Below are 16,707 nucleotides of genomic sequence, written 5' to 3'. Positions count from 1 at the left end.
TCATTGGACCGTACTTCTTCAAAGATTATGCGAATCGCAACGTAACTGTGAATGGTGAGCGCTATCGTGCCTAAAAGGCAAGAACTTGACTTGCATGACATGTGGTTTCAACAAGACGTTGTCACATGCCACACAGCACGCGTAATAATGAACTTATGGAGAGGCGAGTTCGGTGAAAATTTTATTTCACTTTCGAGACCGGTCAATTGGCCTGCCTAGATCGTGCGATTTAACGCCGTTAGAATATTTTTGTGGGGCTATGTTAAAGCTCATGTCTATACAGATAAGTCCGCTTCAATTGACTCATTGGAAGACAACATTGAAGCATTTATTCGTGAAATCGGCCGAAATGTTGGACTTAGCGGATTGAAGATTATTTCAACATTTGCATGAAATAATTTTCAAACATTCAATTATATGGACCGTACTATGGATTCAAATAGAGATTTCATGCATTTTTCTGAAGTTTATGTTTTTTTTTTGAAAAACTTTCCTATAGCTCTTTGAAAAAGCTTCTAAAATAAAAATCTATTGAATTTTTAATTTAATTTATTTTAATACTGTCTTCTTTTTTAAATTATTTAACAAAAAAAAAACATATTTTTTTAAAGATCTTAAGAGCAACATTAAGTGATTTGGCTTAGGCTGAAACGCATTCTGCAAAGAAAGTAAAAAATAGAGAAATTTTAACGAAAACTTTAAATTAGAAAACTTCAAACTTACTGTCTGATTTAGTCCAGCCAATGACAACATTATTCTTCGCATTCTCTTGTTCCAGCCAGACACGCAGGGGTTCGAAGTACTCAGCAATAGCCTTACCAGTCATGGTGCGTTCACCATTGAACGCTTCCAATGCATCGGGCCAGGGTTTGGAGGCACCCATGGACAACATTTTTCTGAAAATAATAAAAGGAACTTCAATTAGAATTCAAAAATGGAAAAAAAATCATAGGAGAACAAAAAAACAAATTAGAAGTTTTTCATGCAAATTTGCCCATGAACATTTTTTAAAGGAACTGGGGTAAACTTCTCACATGTCAATGAGTGCGGTCCGATTCTCAATTTTTAAGTTCAAAGGACCTTCTTTTTATAGCCGAATCCAAACGGCGTTCCGCAGAGCGATACAATGTCGCCAGCATTAGGAGAGGTTAGGCACCGCTGAAAATTTTTCTGATGTTCCTGGGATTCGAACCCAGGCGATCAGCGGACTTGCTAACCTCTGCGCTACGATTTTTCATACAATGATTTTTTCTTTTAAATTATCTATTTGTCCCTTTTGGGTTGATATTCCAACTCAAAAATAGTTAAAATATTCTGGGTCAACTTTATTAGAAAATGTTTGGGCTTAAAAAAATTTGGGGTAATTTTTCATTTTTCTTTATAGCCCAAATTTCAAAGAAAATTCGAATGGTTCTTCTGATTTAAAATTTTCAGAAAGTAGCCCATTCTTTAGAAATTTGTGGGCATATTTTGTAAAATTTTTGGACTTGGAAAAATTTTGTGGCGATTTTTCATTTTCAACACACAGGCCACACTTTTCTTAAAAAAAATGTTGTAGTTATTTGTTCATACAATGAATTTCACAAAAGTAACCATATGGTCCTTGACCCTTTTCCGGGTTCATTTTTTATAAACTTTTTCGGACTTTAAAAAATTTGGGTTGATTCTTCATTCTACTTTGCAACCCAAATTTTTTTGACAAAAAAGTAGGAAAGTTCAAATACAATGGTTACCCTGAATTAAAAGTAGCCCAAATGTTACTCTAGTATTTTTTGGAGGTATTTTTAAAAATTTTGGTTTAAGAATATTTTTGGGCAAATTTTCAATTGCTCGATACGGACCACAATTTTCTCAATATATATATGTCTAGAATAATTGCTATGAAAATAGCCTTTAAGTCTTTTTCCTTCTATACTAACTTCTTTGGGCTGAAGATGATTTTGGGGTGATTTTTCATATTCTAAATACAGCTCAAATTTTCACGCTGAAACATTGCACAGATTCTTTTTTTGTTCATAAGCAGGTTAAGTTCGAAGATGGGCTGCATCGGACTATATCTTAATATAGCCCGCATATAGACCGATCCGCCGATTTTAGATCTTAGGCCCATATTAGCCACATTTATTATACGATTTTGCTGAAATTTGGGACAGTGAGTTCTGTTAGGCCCTTCAACATCATTCTTCAATTTGGCCCAGATCGGTCCAGATATGGATATAGCTGCCATATAGACCGATCTCTCGAATTAAGGTCCTGGATATAGCTGCCATATAGACCGATCTCTCGAATTAAGGTCCTGGGCCCATAAAAGAATTTTTATTTATTGTCCGATTTCGACATCCGTGTCGTATATGGTTCAGATCGACCTATATTTGGATGAATGTTTTGTTTTATACTATTGAACAATGACTTGTACTTATTAGACCACTTAATGCTCGTGCTGAATTTGGTCCAAATCGGACCATATTTCGATTCGCATTTTTCACCGGACTATGATGTTTTTTCGTACTAGGTACAGCCCCAATTTTCTTGAAAAATAAAAGTAGAAACATTTTACCTCGATTAAAATTTATAAAAAAATTTTTCTCTATATATTATCTGGATCCATCCTCTCTAACATTTTTTTGGGTTTTAGAACATTTTTCATACAATAAAAAAGTAAGAAAATTTAACCTCGATTTAAAATTATAAAAAAGTTACTCAATTTTTCTTTATATATTGTCTGGATCCATTCACCCTAATATTTTTTGGGCTTTAGAACATTTTTCATACAATGGTTGTCGTAAAAGTAGCCCTTCATCTAATGTTGGGGTGATTTTTCGAGACAGAAAATAGTCTAGTATTCTGGGTTTTTTTTCAATAACTTTTTGGGCTTAAATGATTTTTGGGGTTATTTTTCATATTTTAATTACAGCTGGGTCTATTCTTTCAAAACATTTTTTGGGCTAAAGAAGTTTTTGAGGTAAATTCTTCATATTCTAGGTAGAGGCCTAAATATTTCATAGAATTGATTGCCCTGAAAATAACCATTGGTTTTATGTTGAAGTGATCGTCCGATTCAGAACATAGGACCGTTTTTTCCAAAACGAAGATTTAGCCCAAATTTTTCCATTCTTTCCAAAATATTCATAGTGATTTCCCTGATGTACAATTTATAGAAAGTATCCAAAATTTTCACTAGATAGTGTCTGTCTGTATGCATACCCTCTAAAATTGTTTGGGCTAAAGATTTTGGGGTCATTTTTTTACCAAGGTATAGTCCAAAATTTTGTTAAAAAAATTTTAAAAGTTCTCAAACAATAATCCACCTGATCTAATATTCTCGGAAAATACCCCAAATGGACCCGAATATTTTCTGGGTCTACTAAACTAACTAAATTTCCAATGAACATTCCATTAAGGAACGAAACCTCTGTTCCTTAATTAAAGAATGCAGTTCGATTAAGTGTAAAGCCTAAATTTTTCGTAAAAAAAATTGATTTTAAGACTATTTTTCATGTTCTAGTTACATGCTAAAAGTTATTTGAACGAACTAGAAATATTTGCATATAATTATATCCCTGAAAGTAGCCTAAATATTCCTTGAATAATTTCCATTCTTTACAAAAGTTTGGGGTGATTTGTCATATGTTAAGTATGAGCCAAATTTTCTTGATTACTAGAAAAATTCTCTAATTGTTTTAAATTATCCTGCTGTTCCCTTAATCCGTTATTCATCCATTCTTTTTTTAAAAATTTTTGGGCTTAAAAGATGTTGGGTGATTTTTTATATTCTTGTTATAGCCCAAATTGGAAAAATGTGATATTTCTAATTACAGTTTTATCCTGCCCCTTACTTAATTAAAATTGGTTCATACTGGGGTGATTTCCTAAATTAAAAAAAGCCCAAATTTGGGCGCATTTAAAAAAAGTGTTTTTTTACCCCCTTCAATTTTAATTTCCAACCCCCTTTGACCACTTATTGTTAAAAAACTTACTCGAATAATTTGCCAGCTTCCTTGCTGCCATAGATATCACAATTATCCAAAGGATATTCAGGATTGTAGGGCACATATTCGTTGGCGGTGATGCAAGCGGATTTATAGAATTGGAATTGAATGATGAAGGAAACCAAATATCTCAAATATTCAACATCGGCAGAGACATGGTACTTGGCAGGAGCATCAAAGTCCTTTTCGGTACGAACTACTGGAGGTTCAATGCCGGAATATTCTTCACGCAATTTCCAGAAGGCACAGTTCCATTCGGATTTGTCCACTTGACCACGGAACAAGGCCCAACGGTATTTGTCCATGGTGAAGGCAAAAGGCAAGAAGACAATTTTATCCAAAGCCTAAAAAGGAAAAAAATTAACTTGAGTTAAGAACCTTAGTTTACCATAGCCATGGTTTTCCAAAACTCACAGTCAAGAACAATTGATTGATGCGCGCCTCATTATCGCTCACATAGTTCTTCAAGAGACCCACACGCTCCAAATGCTTGGGGGTGGAGACAGACAAGGACAAGACATCACCAACGGCCTCATGGAAGCCAGGATTGGCACCAGTGCGATAAACGAAGGGTTGATGTTGGTACTGCAAGAAATATTGAATGTGACCCAATTCATGGTGGACAGTGAAGAATTGGTCTTGGGTGACACGGGTACATTGCTTAATGCGAACATCATCGGTCAAATAGAAATCCCAGGCGGAAGCATGGCAAACCAAATCACGGCCATCGGTAGGTTTCTCCAAGATACTTTTATCCCAGAATTCTCTAAAAAAAGAACGAAATATTTTGATAACTCTTTTTGATTTTCCCTATTTCTAAAACTTACTGAGGCAATTTCTTCAAACCCATGGACTGGAAGAAATCATCACCCATTTCGAACATTTTCAAGGGAGTGTAGCCCTGGGCTGCCATTTCATCGCTAACATCTACCAAAGGCTTTTCGGGGAAGGGAGAAACGATATCAGCAATGCTGGACCATTGTTGGGCCCACATGTTACCCAACAAATGCATGGGCAAGGGACCGGTTTTGGACACCACATCATCACCATAGAATTTGTTTAAACGATAACGAACATAACCATGAACTTGTTCGTACAAAGGCTTAATATCCTCAAAGATGGCTTCCAATTGTTCCTCGAAAGTGGAATCCTCATATTCATCCAACCAAACTTCGGCACCATCGGTGAAGTCTGAAAGGGAGGAGAAAAAGACAAAGAAACACCGGTTAAGTAAGGATGGAGAACAGAAATTAAAAAATTTAACGATATTTTGATGAAAATACAACTCTATTTTTTATAAGATTTTGCATAAAAAAATAATTTAAAAAAATAACTTAAAAAATATTCTATGAAAAGGAGACAAAATTTTGTTTAAAATGTAATTTGGACAAATTTTCAAAGTTCATATTGTTAATAAAAAATAAAACTTTTCAGAAAATTTTCTATGAAAATGTGAACTTCTTATATTTGGGGTGATTTTCGGAGTTCCAAGTGTTCTGGGTCTATTTTTCCAAAACCTTTTTGGGCTTAGGAAGATTTTGGGGTAATTTTTTGTACTAGAGGTAAAAAATTTACTTGAGATATAAAAATAGGAAAATTTTTTCCATATTCTAGTTAGAGGTCAACATTCCTTCCTTCGTCTTTTGTTGGTGTGATTTTCCGAGTCAGAAAATAACCAAAAGGTTGGGGGTCCGTTTTTCCAATCTTTTTGGGCTTAGGAAGATTAAGATTGCGCTTTTTGGGCTTAGGAAGATTAAGGGGTGATTTTTATACTAGAGGTAAAATTTTGTTTTTAAAAATATGAATACGAAATAATTTGTACAATTCCCTCGTTTTACAAATTTTTGGAAAGTTGCATAATTTTTCCATAAATTCATTCTCCATTCTATTTTGGGCTTAAGAAGATTTATGGGCGATTTTTCATATTCCAGTTAGAGGCCAAAATTGTTCATACAATGATTGCCTAGAAATTTTTACATTTTTTAGTATAAAATAAAATTTGGATAAAAATAAAAGTTTGACAAAATATTCTAATTTCATTTATTCTAAATTTGTTTTACTTACTATTCAATTTAGCGGATTTGCCATTCAATTCCACATAACGCTCAAAATTCGAACGTGTGGGAGTGCCAGCCTTATCGTAAAATTGAGTCCAATAGTATTTCAATTCCTCGGGATCACGGCTCTTGGTAATGATTTCTTCAATTTCAGGATCCAAAGACAAATCACACTTGGCCGAATTCTTGTAATCGCAAACGCGTACTTTGGCAAAGTTCGATTCCATGGCAGACAAGACTTCCAAAAGCTCGGCATAATCTTCGGCGGGCAAAGCGGAATAGCCAGTCTTGGACAAAGTCTTGAATTGACGTCTGACATCAGCGGAACCATAGGTGCGCCAATTGAATTTCGTAATATCCTTGGCAACTTCTTTCAAGAATTTGGCATTCTCAGCAGAGATTTCATTGCGGACGCGCTCATTCTCATCGGTAATGTTGGAGGCATAGGCCCAAGAGGCCTCTGTTTCGACATTGGTGTGTTGGGCCAATTCCTTGTTGATGTTTTCCAAGTATTCGGTGGCAATGATTTCCTCTTTGGTGGCACCGTGGCAAAGCTGTACATGGCAAAGAGAAACATTTTAGTTAGGTGTGTCTTTTTTTTTGACTTGAAATGTAAGGTGTTTGAAACTCACCGCCAAACCGGCCAAAAGAGCGACAACCAATAATTTCATGGTGATAATGTCAATGAATCTATAAAGAAGAAAAATAAAGAAATTATATACATAGAAAGATATTCAATTGATTTTTTTTAAAGCAATGTCATAGTTATTTGAATGTTAAGGGGAGATTAATTTCTTTCAAAAAAAAAATATTAACATTTTTTTCCTTGAAGGGAGAAAATCGCCAAAAACTTTTCTTTTTTTGCCCAACCCTCAAAAATGTAAAAACAAGATTTCTTTTAAATAAGAGCAAAAAAGTCATTTAGGGATAAGAGGTACAATTTTCAGAAAAAAATTTTTAAAAAATGTGTACATCTCTCTAAAATAACGGGCTTGGGCATGGGGGACACCTATATCCCCCTTGCCCCACCCTAATGAAATAGTGATGAACATGGACAATGTGGAACTCACATTAAGCGAAATTTTTCACAGAAAACTAATATGAAAAATCAAAAATCATTTTACCTATATTCCATGGAATTTCAGCAGGGAAGGAGAAAGGACAAGGAGAGTTTTGGGTTCCCCCATGCCCCAGCCCGAAAGACATTTTTCATATTCAGGTTCCTGTCGTCATTTTAGAGAGGTGTGCAAATTTCTTCCTAAATTGCATATTTTGTCCGTAAATTAACTTTTTGGCTCGTATTTGAAAGAAATGAAAGAAAAAAACTTTTCTAAAACCTTTTGAAATCCGTGTTAAGTGGGTATTAAGTTTATTGACCATACCATCACAACAAATTGCTTTGAGAAAACCTTATTTATAACCACAATAATTTAGAATTCTGTCAAAATGCCAATGCCATCGTTTTTTGTTTTGTTCTCAAAAAAAAAAAAAAAAAAAAAACTTTACGTTCTTATGCGATTTTTTTATTATATTCAATTATAAGAAACTGGCTAGGCCAAGCATGGAAAAAATCGAATTGCGAGAATTAATTAAATATTCTAAACACGTACAACCATATAAGTACAAGCTAAGTAAATTTTAAGTCGGATTTTGTGCATACATAAAACAAAACAAAGAAGCCAACAAACTGAAAGTCAAATGACCAAGAAACATTTTTAGAGTTTTTTATAGGAATTAAAAATATGTAAAATTTTTTTTAAAAATTTTCGAAAATCAAAAAGAAAATATTTTTATTTTTTTAAATGCATCATTTGATTGTTCCAAAACAAAAATTCCTTAAATGATAAATGCTTCAAAAATTATACAACAAAAACAAAAATACGTGACTGCAAACAAAAACAAAATGATTCATGAAAAATATTCTAAAAAATATATATATATATAAGTGAGACTAAGTATAAAAATTATGTAAAAAATTTTACAAAATTTTTTTAAATCAAAATTATAATAAAATCTATAGAGATTTTGTTTTTTTTTATTTAAACCCGGTGACCTCAGATAAAATTTTATGCTGTACAAGACAAGTCATAATAAATCTTACCAATCCACAAAATATTGATTTATAAAAATTCAAAAAGAAATTTTCCTACACATGGAATGGTATAATCTTATCTAACTAAACTAGAAACTGGGAAACCCTATGGTCATAAATTAGTAGTGACTACTTTATCTGCGAGTATAAAATCAAATCAGTATTTGCTCCGTAACCATTCTCCAGCACTCAATTTAAAATTTATTGCCATCGATTGTCATGCCGCACAAAGATAATCAAAATCACTAATTTATTGGGACTTTTCTTCGTTATAATTTAAATGGAATACTTGAGCCTAGTGATTGAGCAGAAATTCTATTGTAGTGAGTGAGAACAAACATTAAAGAAAATTTTGTTAAAATTTCATTTCGATAGGAAATTTACTCAATCTTTTATTTCCATAGCAATTGTTACAACATTTTTCAATTCTACAGGAAATTTTTTTCAAAATTTCATTTCTATAGGAAATTTTGTCAAAATTTCTTTCTGTAGGAAATTGTGTCAAAATTAATTTATATAGAAAATTTTGTCAAAATTTCATTTTTATAGGAAATTTTGTCAAAATTTCATTTCTATAGGAAATTTTCTCAAAATTTCATTTCTATAGGAAATTTTGTCAAAATTTAATTTATATAGAAAATTTTGTCAAAATTTCATTTCTATAGGAAATTTTCTCAAAATTTCATTTCAATAGGAAAATTTTTCAAAATTTTATATCTATAAGAATTTTTTTCAAAATTTAATTTTGAAATTTATAAGATATGTAGTCAAAATTTCATTTTTCTCGGAAACTAGCTGACACGGGCCCGCTCCGCTGCGCCTTCTTTTACTTTATATGGAACTAAAGTTTCCTTGGAATATTTATTTTCGACAATCAAAGAGCTTTTAGTGAAATACCATGCTGCGAAAATAGTATATCGCTCGACTGACAATTTAACAATATAAGTGTCTTTGTCCGAATCCCATATGATCTTTATTGGTCTACAAATTTAAGTTCGGATGTTAGGTGTACTCAAATTCGTATTCTACTCCCAAATACCTTTATTTGAGCCCCATTTTGCGATGGTCACTAAAAAATTGCTGCCTGTGGGGTATTTTGGGAAAGGGGGTGACCCCCAGAAAATTGGTCCCAAAAGTGGGTATCAATTCTTGCTCTACCCTCAATACCTTTCATTTAATCTCCACATTGACATGGTGGGTAAATATGCCCAACTTAGGAGTGTTTGGGGGACCACCCCTAAACACAAAGCCGGGAAAATATGTCAGCAATGTGCTCTATTCTCATATATCTATATATCATTTATTTTAACCCCATATTGCCATTGGCCTCAAAATTGGATATCAAATTCATTTTTGTAATCTTATTTAAACTCCTTATTGCAAAAGTTAGCAAATATGTCCGTATTGGGGTATTGGCCCTAAAAACTAAAAATATTTAGTTCCACTCTCTTTACGACCCAAATTGTCTTGGTGAGGAAATACGTCCTATTTGGGGGTTTTATGGTGGTGGGACGTCCGCTAGACCGTTGGCCCCTACTGTTGATATCAGATACGTGGTCTACTCCCACCAACCCTTAATTTGAGCCCCATATTTCCATAGTCGGCAAAAATGACCGGCTTGGTGGGTTTTTTTGGGGGATGGGCGGCCACTCAGTGAGTTGGCCTTGAAAATATATATCGGATTCGTGTTCCACTTTAAAAGCCCTCTTATTTGAGCCTTATATTGAAATAGTCAGAAAATACTTACTATTTGGATGGTGTTGTGAGGATGGAGTGGCCCCATAGACACTTTTCCCGAGTATTGAAATCAAAGTCGTGCTTTACTCCCAAAAACCTTTCATTTAAGCCCCATATTGCTATGGTCGTAAATTTGTCCCCTTTGGGAGATGTTTTTGGTGAGAGGAGGCCCCCAAACACTTGGTCCCATATTTCGATATCAGATGGTCAGTGAATAAGTAAAGTTTGGGGGTGTTTTAGGGAAGGGGTGGACCCCCAGAAACGTGGTCCCACATTTGGATATCAGATTCGTATTCTACTCGCAAATACCTTTCATTTGTGTCCCATATTGCCATGGTCGGTAAATATGTCCGATTTAGGGGTGTTTTGGGGCTTGGGGTGGTCCCGCTAGCACTTGGATCGACAAATGGATATCAGATACGTTTATTCTAAATACCTTTCATTTGAGTCCCATATTGTCGTGATTGGTCTAAATATATGTTTGGTAGGTTTTAGGGTGGGGCGACCCCTCTAGGTACCCCATCCGAAATTTGGATACCAAACTTTAATTTTTAGGGTATTATATGAGAGCACACAAAATTTCGCTTAAATCGCACCACCCATCTCCGAGATCTGGCGTTTCTGAAAATTAAGGTGAGGGGAAGGGTCCGCCCCCCTTCAGATATTGAAAAAATGTAGTACCCTATTTTCACCACGGGATCATTATGCACCATCTGTGAAAATTTTAAGACAGTCGGTTCAGCCGCTTCTGAGTCTACAAGGAACACACAAACAAACAAACCTACAAACAAACACAAATTGATTTTTATATATAAGACTAGCCGGCCCGCTTCGCTGAGCGGTCTAAATTTGGAAATTTGAGCCTAGTTTCAGTTGAAAATGTCTTGTGGATCCCCAGTGACTTGGTCCCAAAAGTTAAAGTCAATTTCGTGCTCTACTCCCAAAGACCTTTCATTTAAGATCCATATTGACACGTTCGGTAAATATGTCAGATTTGAGCGGTTTTTTGGGGTTGGGTGATCCAAATATGTTCGATTTGAGGGGTTTTATAGTGGTAGGCAATTGGATATTAGACTAGCCGCACCGGGCCCGCATCGCTGCGCCTTTTTTAACTCTCTTATATATTTTTAGGGTGGGGACACTTCGCGCTCAATGCGGATATCAAATTCGTGCCATTGTAGCCTATGACGCTGAACGCGTTCGAATCCTGGCGAGAACATCGAACTAAGCGGTGTTTATCCCCTCTTAATGTTGGCGACATTTGCGAGGTACAATGTCATGCGCTGAACGCGTTCGAATACTGGCGAGAACACCGAACAAAGAGGTGTTTATCCTCTCTTAATGTTGGCGACATTTGCGATGTACAATGCCATGCATGGTCATTTAACAACTGTGTTAAGTGTGGTTCCAATCGGTCCATAACCTGATATAGCTGCCATATAAACCGATCTGGGGTCATGACTTCTTCAGCCTCTAGAGGTCGCATTTCCTATCCGATTTGGCTGATTTGAGGTGTTTTGTTATGACTTCCAACAACTGGGCCAAATATGGTTTTAATTAGTTCACAACATGATGTAGCTGCCATATAAACCGATCTGGGGTCTTGACTTCTTGAGCCTCTAGAAGTCGCAATTATTATCCGATTTGGCTGAAATTTTGTACAACGACATATATTCAATTTTTTTTTGTAATTTTTACAAAATTATTTATTCACACTCAACGAAATTTGTTATTATAAATAACAGTTTTTTTATACTGAAAATAGTTAAGCAGACATGACTGCTGTTTCAGCAAACATAGAGCTGTTGTTTTACTAAACATTTCCGTTTGCTATTTCTACTTCTTCTTCTTCTCTACAAGGCAAGGAAACTTCTTCCAATAAATTACTATCTATTAATTAAATCATATATTCAAAAAAGAATGTTCTTCGTCCAAGAGGCCGATGAAATGAGTGATTTAAAATCTGTCAGAGCTGGGGTACCACAGGGGAGTGTGATGGGCCCAATCTTATATATCTTGTTCACATCTGATCTACCACAGACAGAGAACGCAGTGGTGGGTACATTCGCTGATGACACCGCTGTGCTAGCTGTTAATAAAAATCCACAAATAGCAAGCAATATGCTTCAAACCTACCTAAATACTTTGTGCGAGTGGCTGAAACACTGGCGTATAAAACCAAATGAAACTAAGTCTATACACGTAACATTCACACTTAACCACGGAAACTGCACTCCAGTTCAAATGAATGAAGTCCAACTCCCGCAGGCGAATGAGGCGAAATATCTGGGACTACACTTGGACAAGAAACTAACTTGGAAAACGCACATAAAAATAAAAAGAAAAGCTTGTGATATACAACTACAAAAAATGAATTTTCTGATTGGACCAAATTCCAAGTTATCCTTAGAAAATAAGATACTTATATACAAATGCATTATAAAACCAATCTGGACATACGGTATCCAGCTATGGGGAACCGCTTCACATACAACAATCAAACTACTACAGCAACTACAATCAAAAACATTACGCAAAATTGCAGGTGCACCATACTACATAACTAATAAGCGACTACACGAGGAATTAAATATAAAAACTGTCCAGGAAGAAGTATTGTCACAACTCCAAAATTATAAATTGAGAATTCAACAACATCCAAACCCACTAGCAACAAACCTGATGAGGAACACTGAAACATTTAAGCGGCTCAAAAGAAAAGCACCGCAAGACCTACTGTAAATTTTTAACTCCACTTTAATGATGCATAAATAAATTTTATACGTGGGCCAACCACTGGGTTGGCACCATTAGTAATTATAATATACAAAATAATGTCGATAATAATGTAAATATCTATACTAAGATAGAAAGCATTAATAAAAATGAATTAAAAAAAAAAAAAAAAAAAAAATTTCTACTAACAAAATCTGCTTTTTCAACTACAAAATCGGCTGAAATATATAATACATATTGCATATTTACATGGAATTTTGGCATTTAGCAATTTACTCTCCCATTTTGTTTTATTTAGTAATTTACTTTATTTTATTTTATTTTTTTATTTTATTTTATTTTTTTTATTTTATTTTAATTAGTTTTATTTTATTTTATTTTATTTTATTTATTTATTACTTTATTTTATTTTATTTTATTTTATTTTATTTTATTTTTTTATTTATTTTATTTTATTTTATTTTATTTTATTTTATTTTATTTTATTTTATTTTATTTTATTTTATTTTATTTTATTTTATTTTATTTTATTTTATTTTATTTTATTTTATTTTATTTTATTTTATTTTATTTTATTTTATTTTATTTTATTTTATTTTATTTTATTTTATTTTATTTTATTTTATTTTATTTTATTTTATTTTATTTTATTTTATTTTATTTTATTTTATTTTATTTTATTTTATTTTATTTTATTTTATTTTATTTTATTTTATTTTATTTTATTTTATTTTATTTTATTTTATTTTATTTTATTTTATTTTATTTTATTTTATTTTATTTTATTTTATTTTATTTTATTTTATTTTATTTTATTTTATTTTATTGTACTTTATTTTATTTTATTTTATTTTTTATTCCATTCCATTTAACTCAGTTTATTTTAGTCCAATTTTCTTAATAAATTGGGCAGCAGACACTTTCAGCAAACAACTGACTTTTTAGTAAGCAATTTCAGCCCGCAATTTCTGCCTGAGCCATCGGGCATGAAATTGCTAACAAATTGGTATGACAGTAGAACTGCTAATAGTAGCAATATAAATCACTAACTGTCGGCAGGTTTGCTATTATCAGGAGTTTTTATATATATTAGGATTTCACCTGTTTTTATATTGTTTTTTTATTTTTGCTTTTTTAGCCTTTAATTTAATTCTCCAATTATCTGAGTTTCTCTAATTAAAAATTTCACCCAAAAATCACCATCACTTTTTTCGCATTTAGAATGCCAAACACTGTGCTCAAACGCGACATATGTATGCCAAAAACAACCAATGTAAACAAATGAACTTTTTTATGAAAAAAACGTTGAACATGAAATTATCATTAATTAAAACAAGACGAAGAGAAATAAAAACAAACGCAAGAGTAACTGGATATAAAATTCTATAGAAATATTTTTTTTTTTTTAAACAGTAGACTAGGCAAAAACACCCGACTAACGTCAATGGCAATTTATTTTCACATAAATTTATTAGTTTCTTAACTTTAAATCCTTTCTTTAATTTGATATGTCAGCTTAATTCGTTTGCGGTTTAAAAATTAATTTATCTTTAAAAACTTTTTTTTCTTTGGTTGAATTCTCGTTTTGGTTTTTATTTGGTTTTAGAAAAATCACATCACACAAAAAAAAACGGCAGCGAAAATTCTACTTGTCAATTATCACACTTACGCTTGACCGCTTTCGTTCGAATCGAAAATGGGGCACTTATACAAAGAAACAAAAATTACAAAACGAGCACACGCAGCTGACTGAAATCCAAAACAAATTGACAGCGCTATTTATACGATCCCCCCAAATAACCCCAACGTGAGCGCAGTGACCACAATGTTACATTGTTGCTTTTTATTTATCTTCTCTCTCTCTCTCTAACACAACAAGAGTATAACTGTTCTATTGTACTCAGAGCATTTATTAAGCTGCTCTTAATTTTGTAGAGACAAGAAAAAACGTGCTAAGTTCGGCCGGGCCGAATCTTGGGTACTCACCACCATGGACTACGCTAAAAAGTATTTGAAATTGGATTTGAATTGTTTAACAATTAGCAAATCAGGAATTCGTTGCGGCAGCTATGGTCTCAAGCATGGGAATCGGTTTTAAGGGGCCTATATCAGTATATAGAACGATTCGGATCATACTAGGCAAAGACGCCGGAAGTCAGGAAGTAGTCTTTGTGCCAAATTTCAGCCAAATCAGGTGAAAACTGAGATTTCTAGGGGCTCAGGAAGTCAAATCCGGGAATCGGTTTATATGGGGACTACATCACTATATAGACTGATTTGACTCATAATTGGCACGGACGCTGGAGTCATTGCAGACGTGTGTAAAATTTCAGCCAAATCAGTCAAAAATTGAGGCCTCTAGGACCTCAAGAAGTCTAATCCGGGGTTTAAAAGGAAGCTATTGTACATCAGTATATAAACCGATTTGTATCATACTTGACAAAGACGCTGGAAGTCAAAACAGATATATTTGTGCCAAATCAAATGAAAACTGGCGTTTTTAGGGGCTCAAAAAAAACAAATCGGTTTGGATGGAAGCTATTTCAGTTTATAGACTGATTCGGATCATACTCACCACTGTTGTTGGAAGTCAGAACAGAAGTCCATGGGCCAAATTTCAGCCAATTCAAATGTAAACTGAAGCTTCTTGGGATTCAAGAAGTAAAAACTGGGAATCGGTTTATAGGGGGGCTATATCTAAATCTGAACCGATATGGCCTATTTCCAATCCCCAATTACCTACATCGAGAAGGAGTATCTGTGCAAAATTTCAAGCTGATAGCTTTATTCTTTCAAACGATGCTGTGATTTCGACAGACGGACGGACGGACGTATATGGCCAGATCGACTCAGAATATCCAAACGATGAAGAACATATATAATTTATAGGGTCTCAGCTCAATATTTCGAGGTGTTACAAACGGAATGACCAGATTTTTATACCCCCTATCTTATGGTGGTGCGTATAAAAATATTCGAAATTGACAAAATTTAGCCAAAACAATTAAAAGTGCATTAAGTTCGTCCAAGCCTAAGCTTGTCATGGCTTTTAGAAGTGATAAGAAAATACCATGTTCAAAATTGCAGCCAAAGACAAGCCCTATTAGGATGGAGGGTTTGGAAATCGACTGACAATGGAAATTGACTGACTGATTCCCACACTTTTATTAATAAGGTGGCAACACTGCTTAAGAGAGTATATACTAAAATTGTGCACGTGAGTAATTTTTCACTCAAGCTCACTCACGCTCAAGAGACAAGAAAATTATTCACGCACGCTCACGCACCACGTTTTTATGTCTACCCACGTTCACGTACGCTCACTAGACAAAAATTTTAATCACGCACGACTCACGAAAAAATCTCTACTCAAAAAAACTTGCGAATAACGGTTGAAAAAAGTATTTTTCCATGCAGCAAATAATAATTTTTTTGAAACGGCGACGAAAAGTAGGATTTGGCCGGGCCGAATCTTGGGAACCCATTACCATAGATTCTGTTAAAAATTTATACAAATTAAATTCAGTCGAAGGGCACAATCTTATTCTACATGCCAAACTTCTGTCAAACCAGCAAAAATCAAAGCTACTAGGAACCGAACAAAGATGACCGAGAGACCGGTTTACATGGGAGCTATATCAGGTTATAGACTGATTTGGACCGTATTTGGCACAGTTGTTGGAAGTCATAACAGAACACTACATGCAAATCGGACAAAAATTGCGGCTTGTAACTGCTCAAGAACTCAAATCGAGAGATCGGTTTATATGGGAGCTATATCAGGTTATAGACTGATTTGGATCTTACTTGACACAGATGTTAGAAGTCATAACAGAACACTTAATGCAAAATTTCGGCCAAATCAGACAAAAATTGCGGCTTGTAAGGGCTCAAGAAGTCAAATCGCGAGATCGGTTTATATGGTATAGAGTTAAAGACCGGTTTGGACCGTTGGAAGTCATAAAGGAACACCACATGCAAAATTTCAGCCAAATCGGACAAAAATTGCAGCTTGTAAGGACTCAAGAAAACAAATCGCGAGATCGGTTTATATGGTATAGGGTTAAAGACAGATTTGAACCGTTCGAAGTCATAA

The 16,707-nt window shown here is 33.9% G+C and overlaps 1 protein-coding gene across 1 annotated transcript; it reads right to left on the bottom strand.

The window, feature by feature from the left end:
- Positions 1–531: 531 nt before the first annotated feature.
- On the bottom strand, positions 532–14,366 carry LOC106085098 (angiotensin-converting enzyme). The gene is made up of 8 exons (XM_013249135.2): positions 14,281–14,366; positions 6,679–6,736; positions 6,054–6,600; positions 4,817–5,180; positions 4,404–4,755; positions 3,978–4,333; positions 724–896; positions 532–657 (listed from the first exon to the last, which is right to left on the bottom strand). Exons 2-8 carry the CDS (start codon positions 6,715–6,717, stop codon positions 641–643), a joined length of 1,848 nt encoding a protein of 615 aa, XP_013104589.2. The 5' UTR covers positions 6,718–6,736; positions 14,281–14,366; the 3' UTR covers positions 532–640.
- Between the last annotated feature and the right edge of the window lie 2,341 nt (positions 14,367–16,707).

The sequence above is a fragment of the Stomoxys calcitrans genome, chromosome 3 (assembly GCF_963082655.1).
Source record: "Stomoxys calcitrans chromosome 3, idStoCalc2.1, whole genome shotgun sequence".
In the NCBI taxonomy this organism is placed as follows: Eukaryota; Metazoa; Arthropoda; class Insecta; order Diptera; family Muscidae; genus Stomoxys; species Stomoxys calcitrans.
Note: the sequence above shows the minus strand (reverse complement) of the source record. Positions and strands in the feature narration are given on the sequence as shown.

What these genes read in the sequence shown, in the direction of transcription:
- LOC106085098 (XM_013249135.2), bottom strand. Translation starts at nt 6,717, where the DNA reads ATGAAATTATTGGTTGTCGCTCTTTTGGCCGGTTTGGCG. An exon ending in GGTTTGAAGAAATTGCCTCA is followed by an intron (nt 4,756 to 4,816) that starts GTAAGTTTTAGA and finishes TTCTTTTTTTAG; the next exon opens with AGAATTCTGGGATAAAAGTA. An exon ending in GAAGCTGGCAAATTATTCGA is followed by an intron (nt 897 to 3,977) that starts GTAAGTTTTTTA and finishes TATTATTTTCAG; the next exon opens with AAAAATGTTGTCCATGGGTG.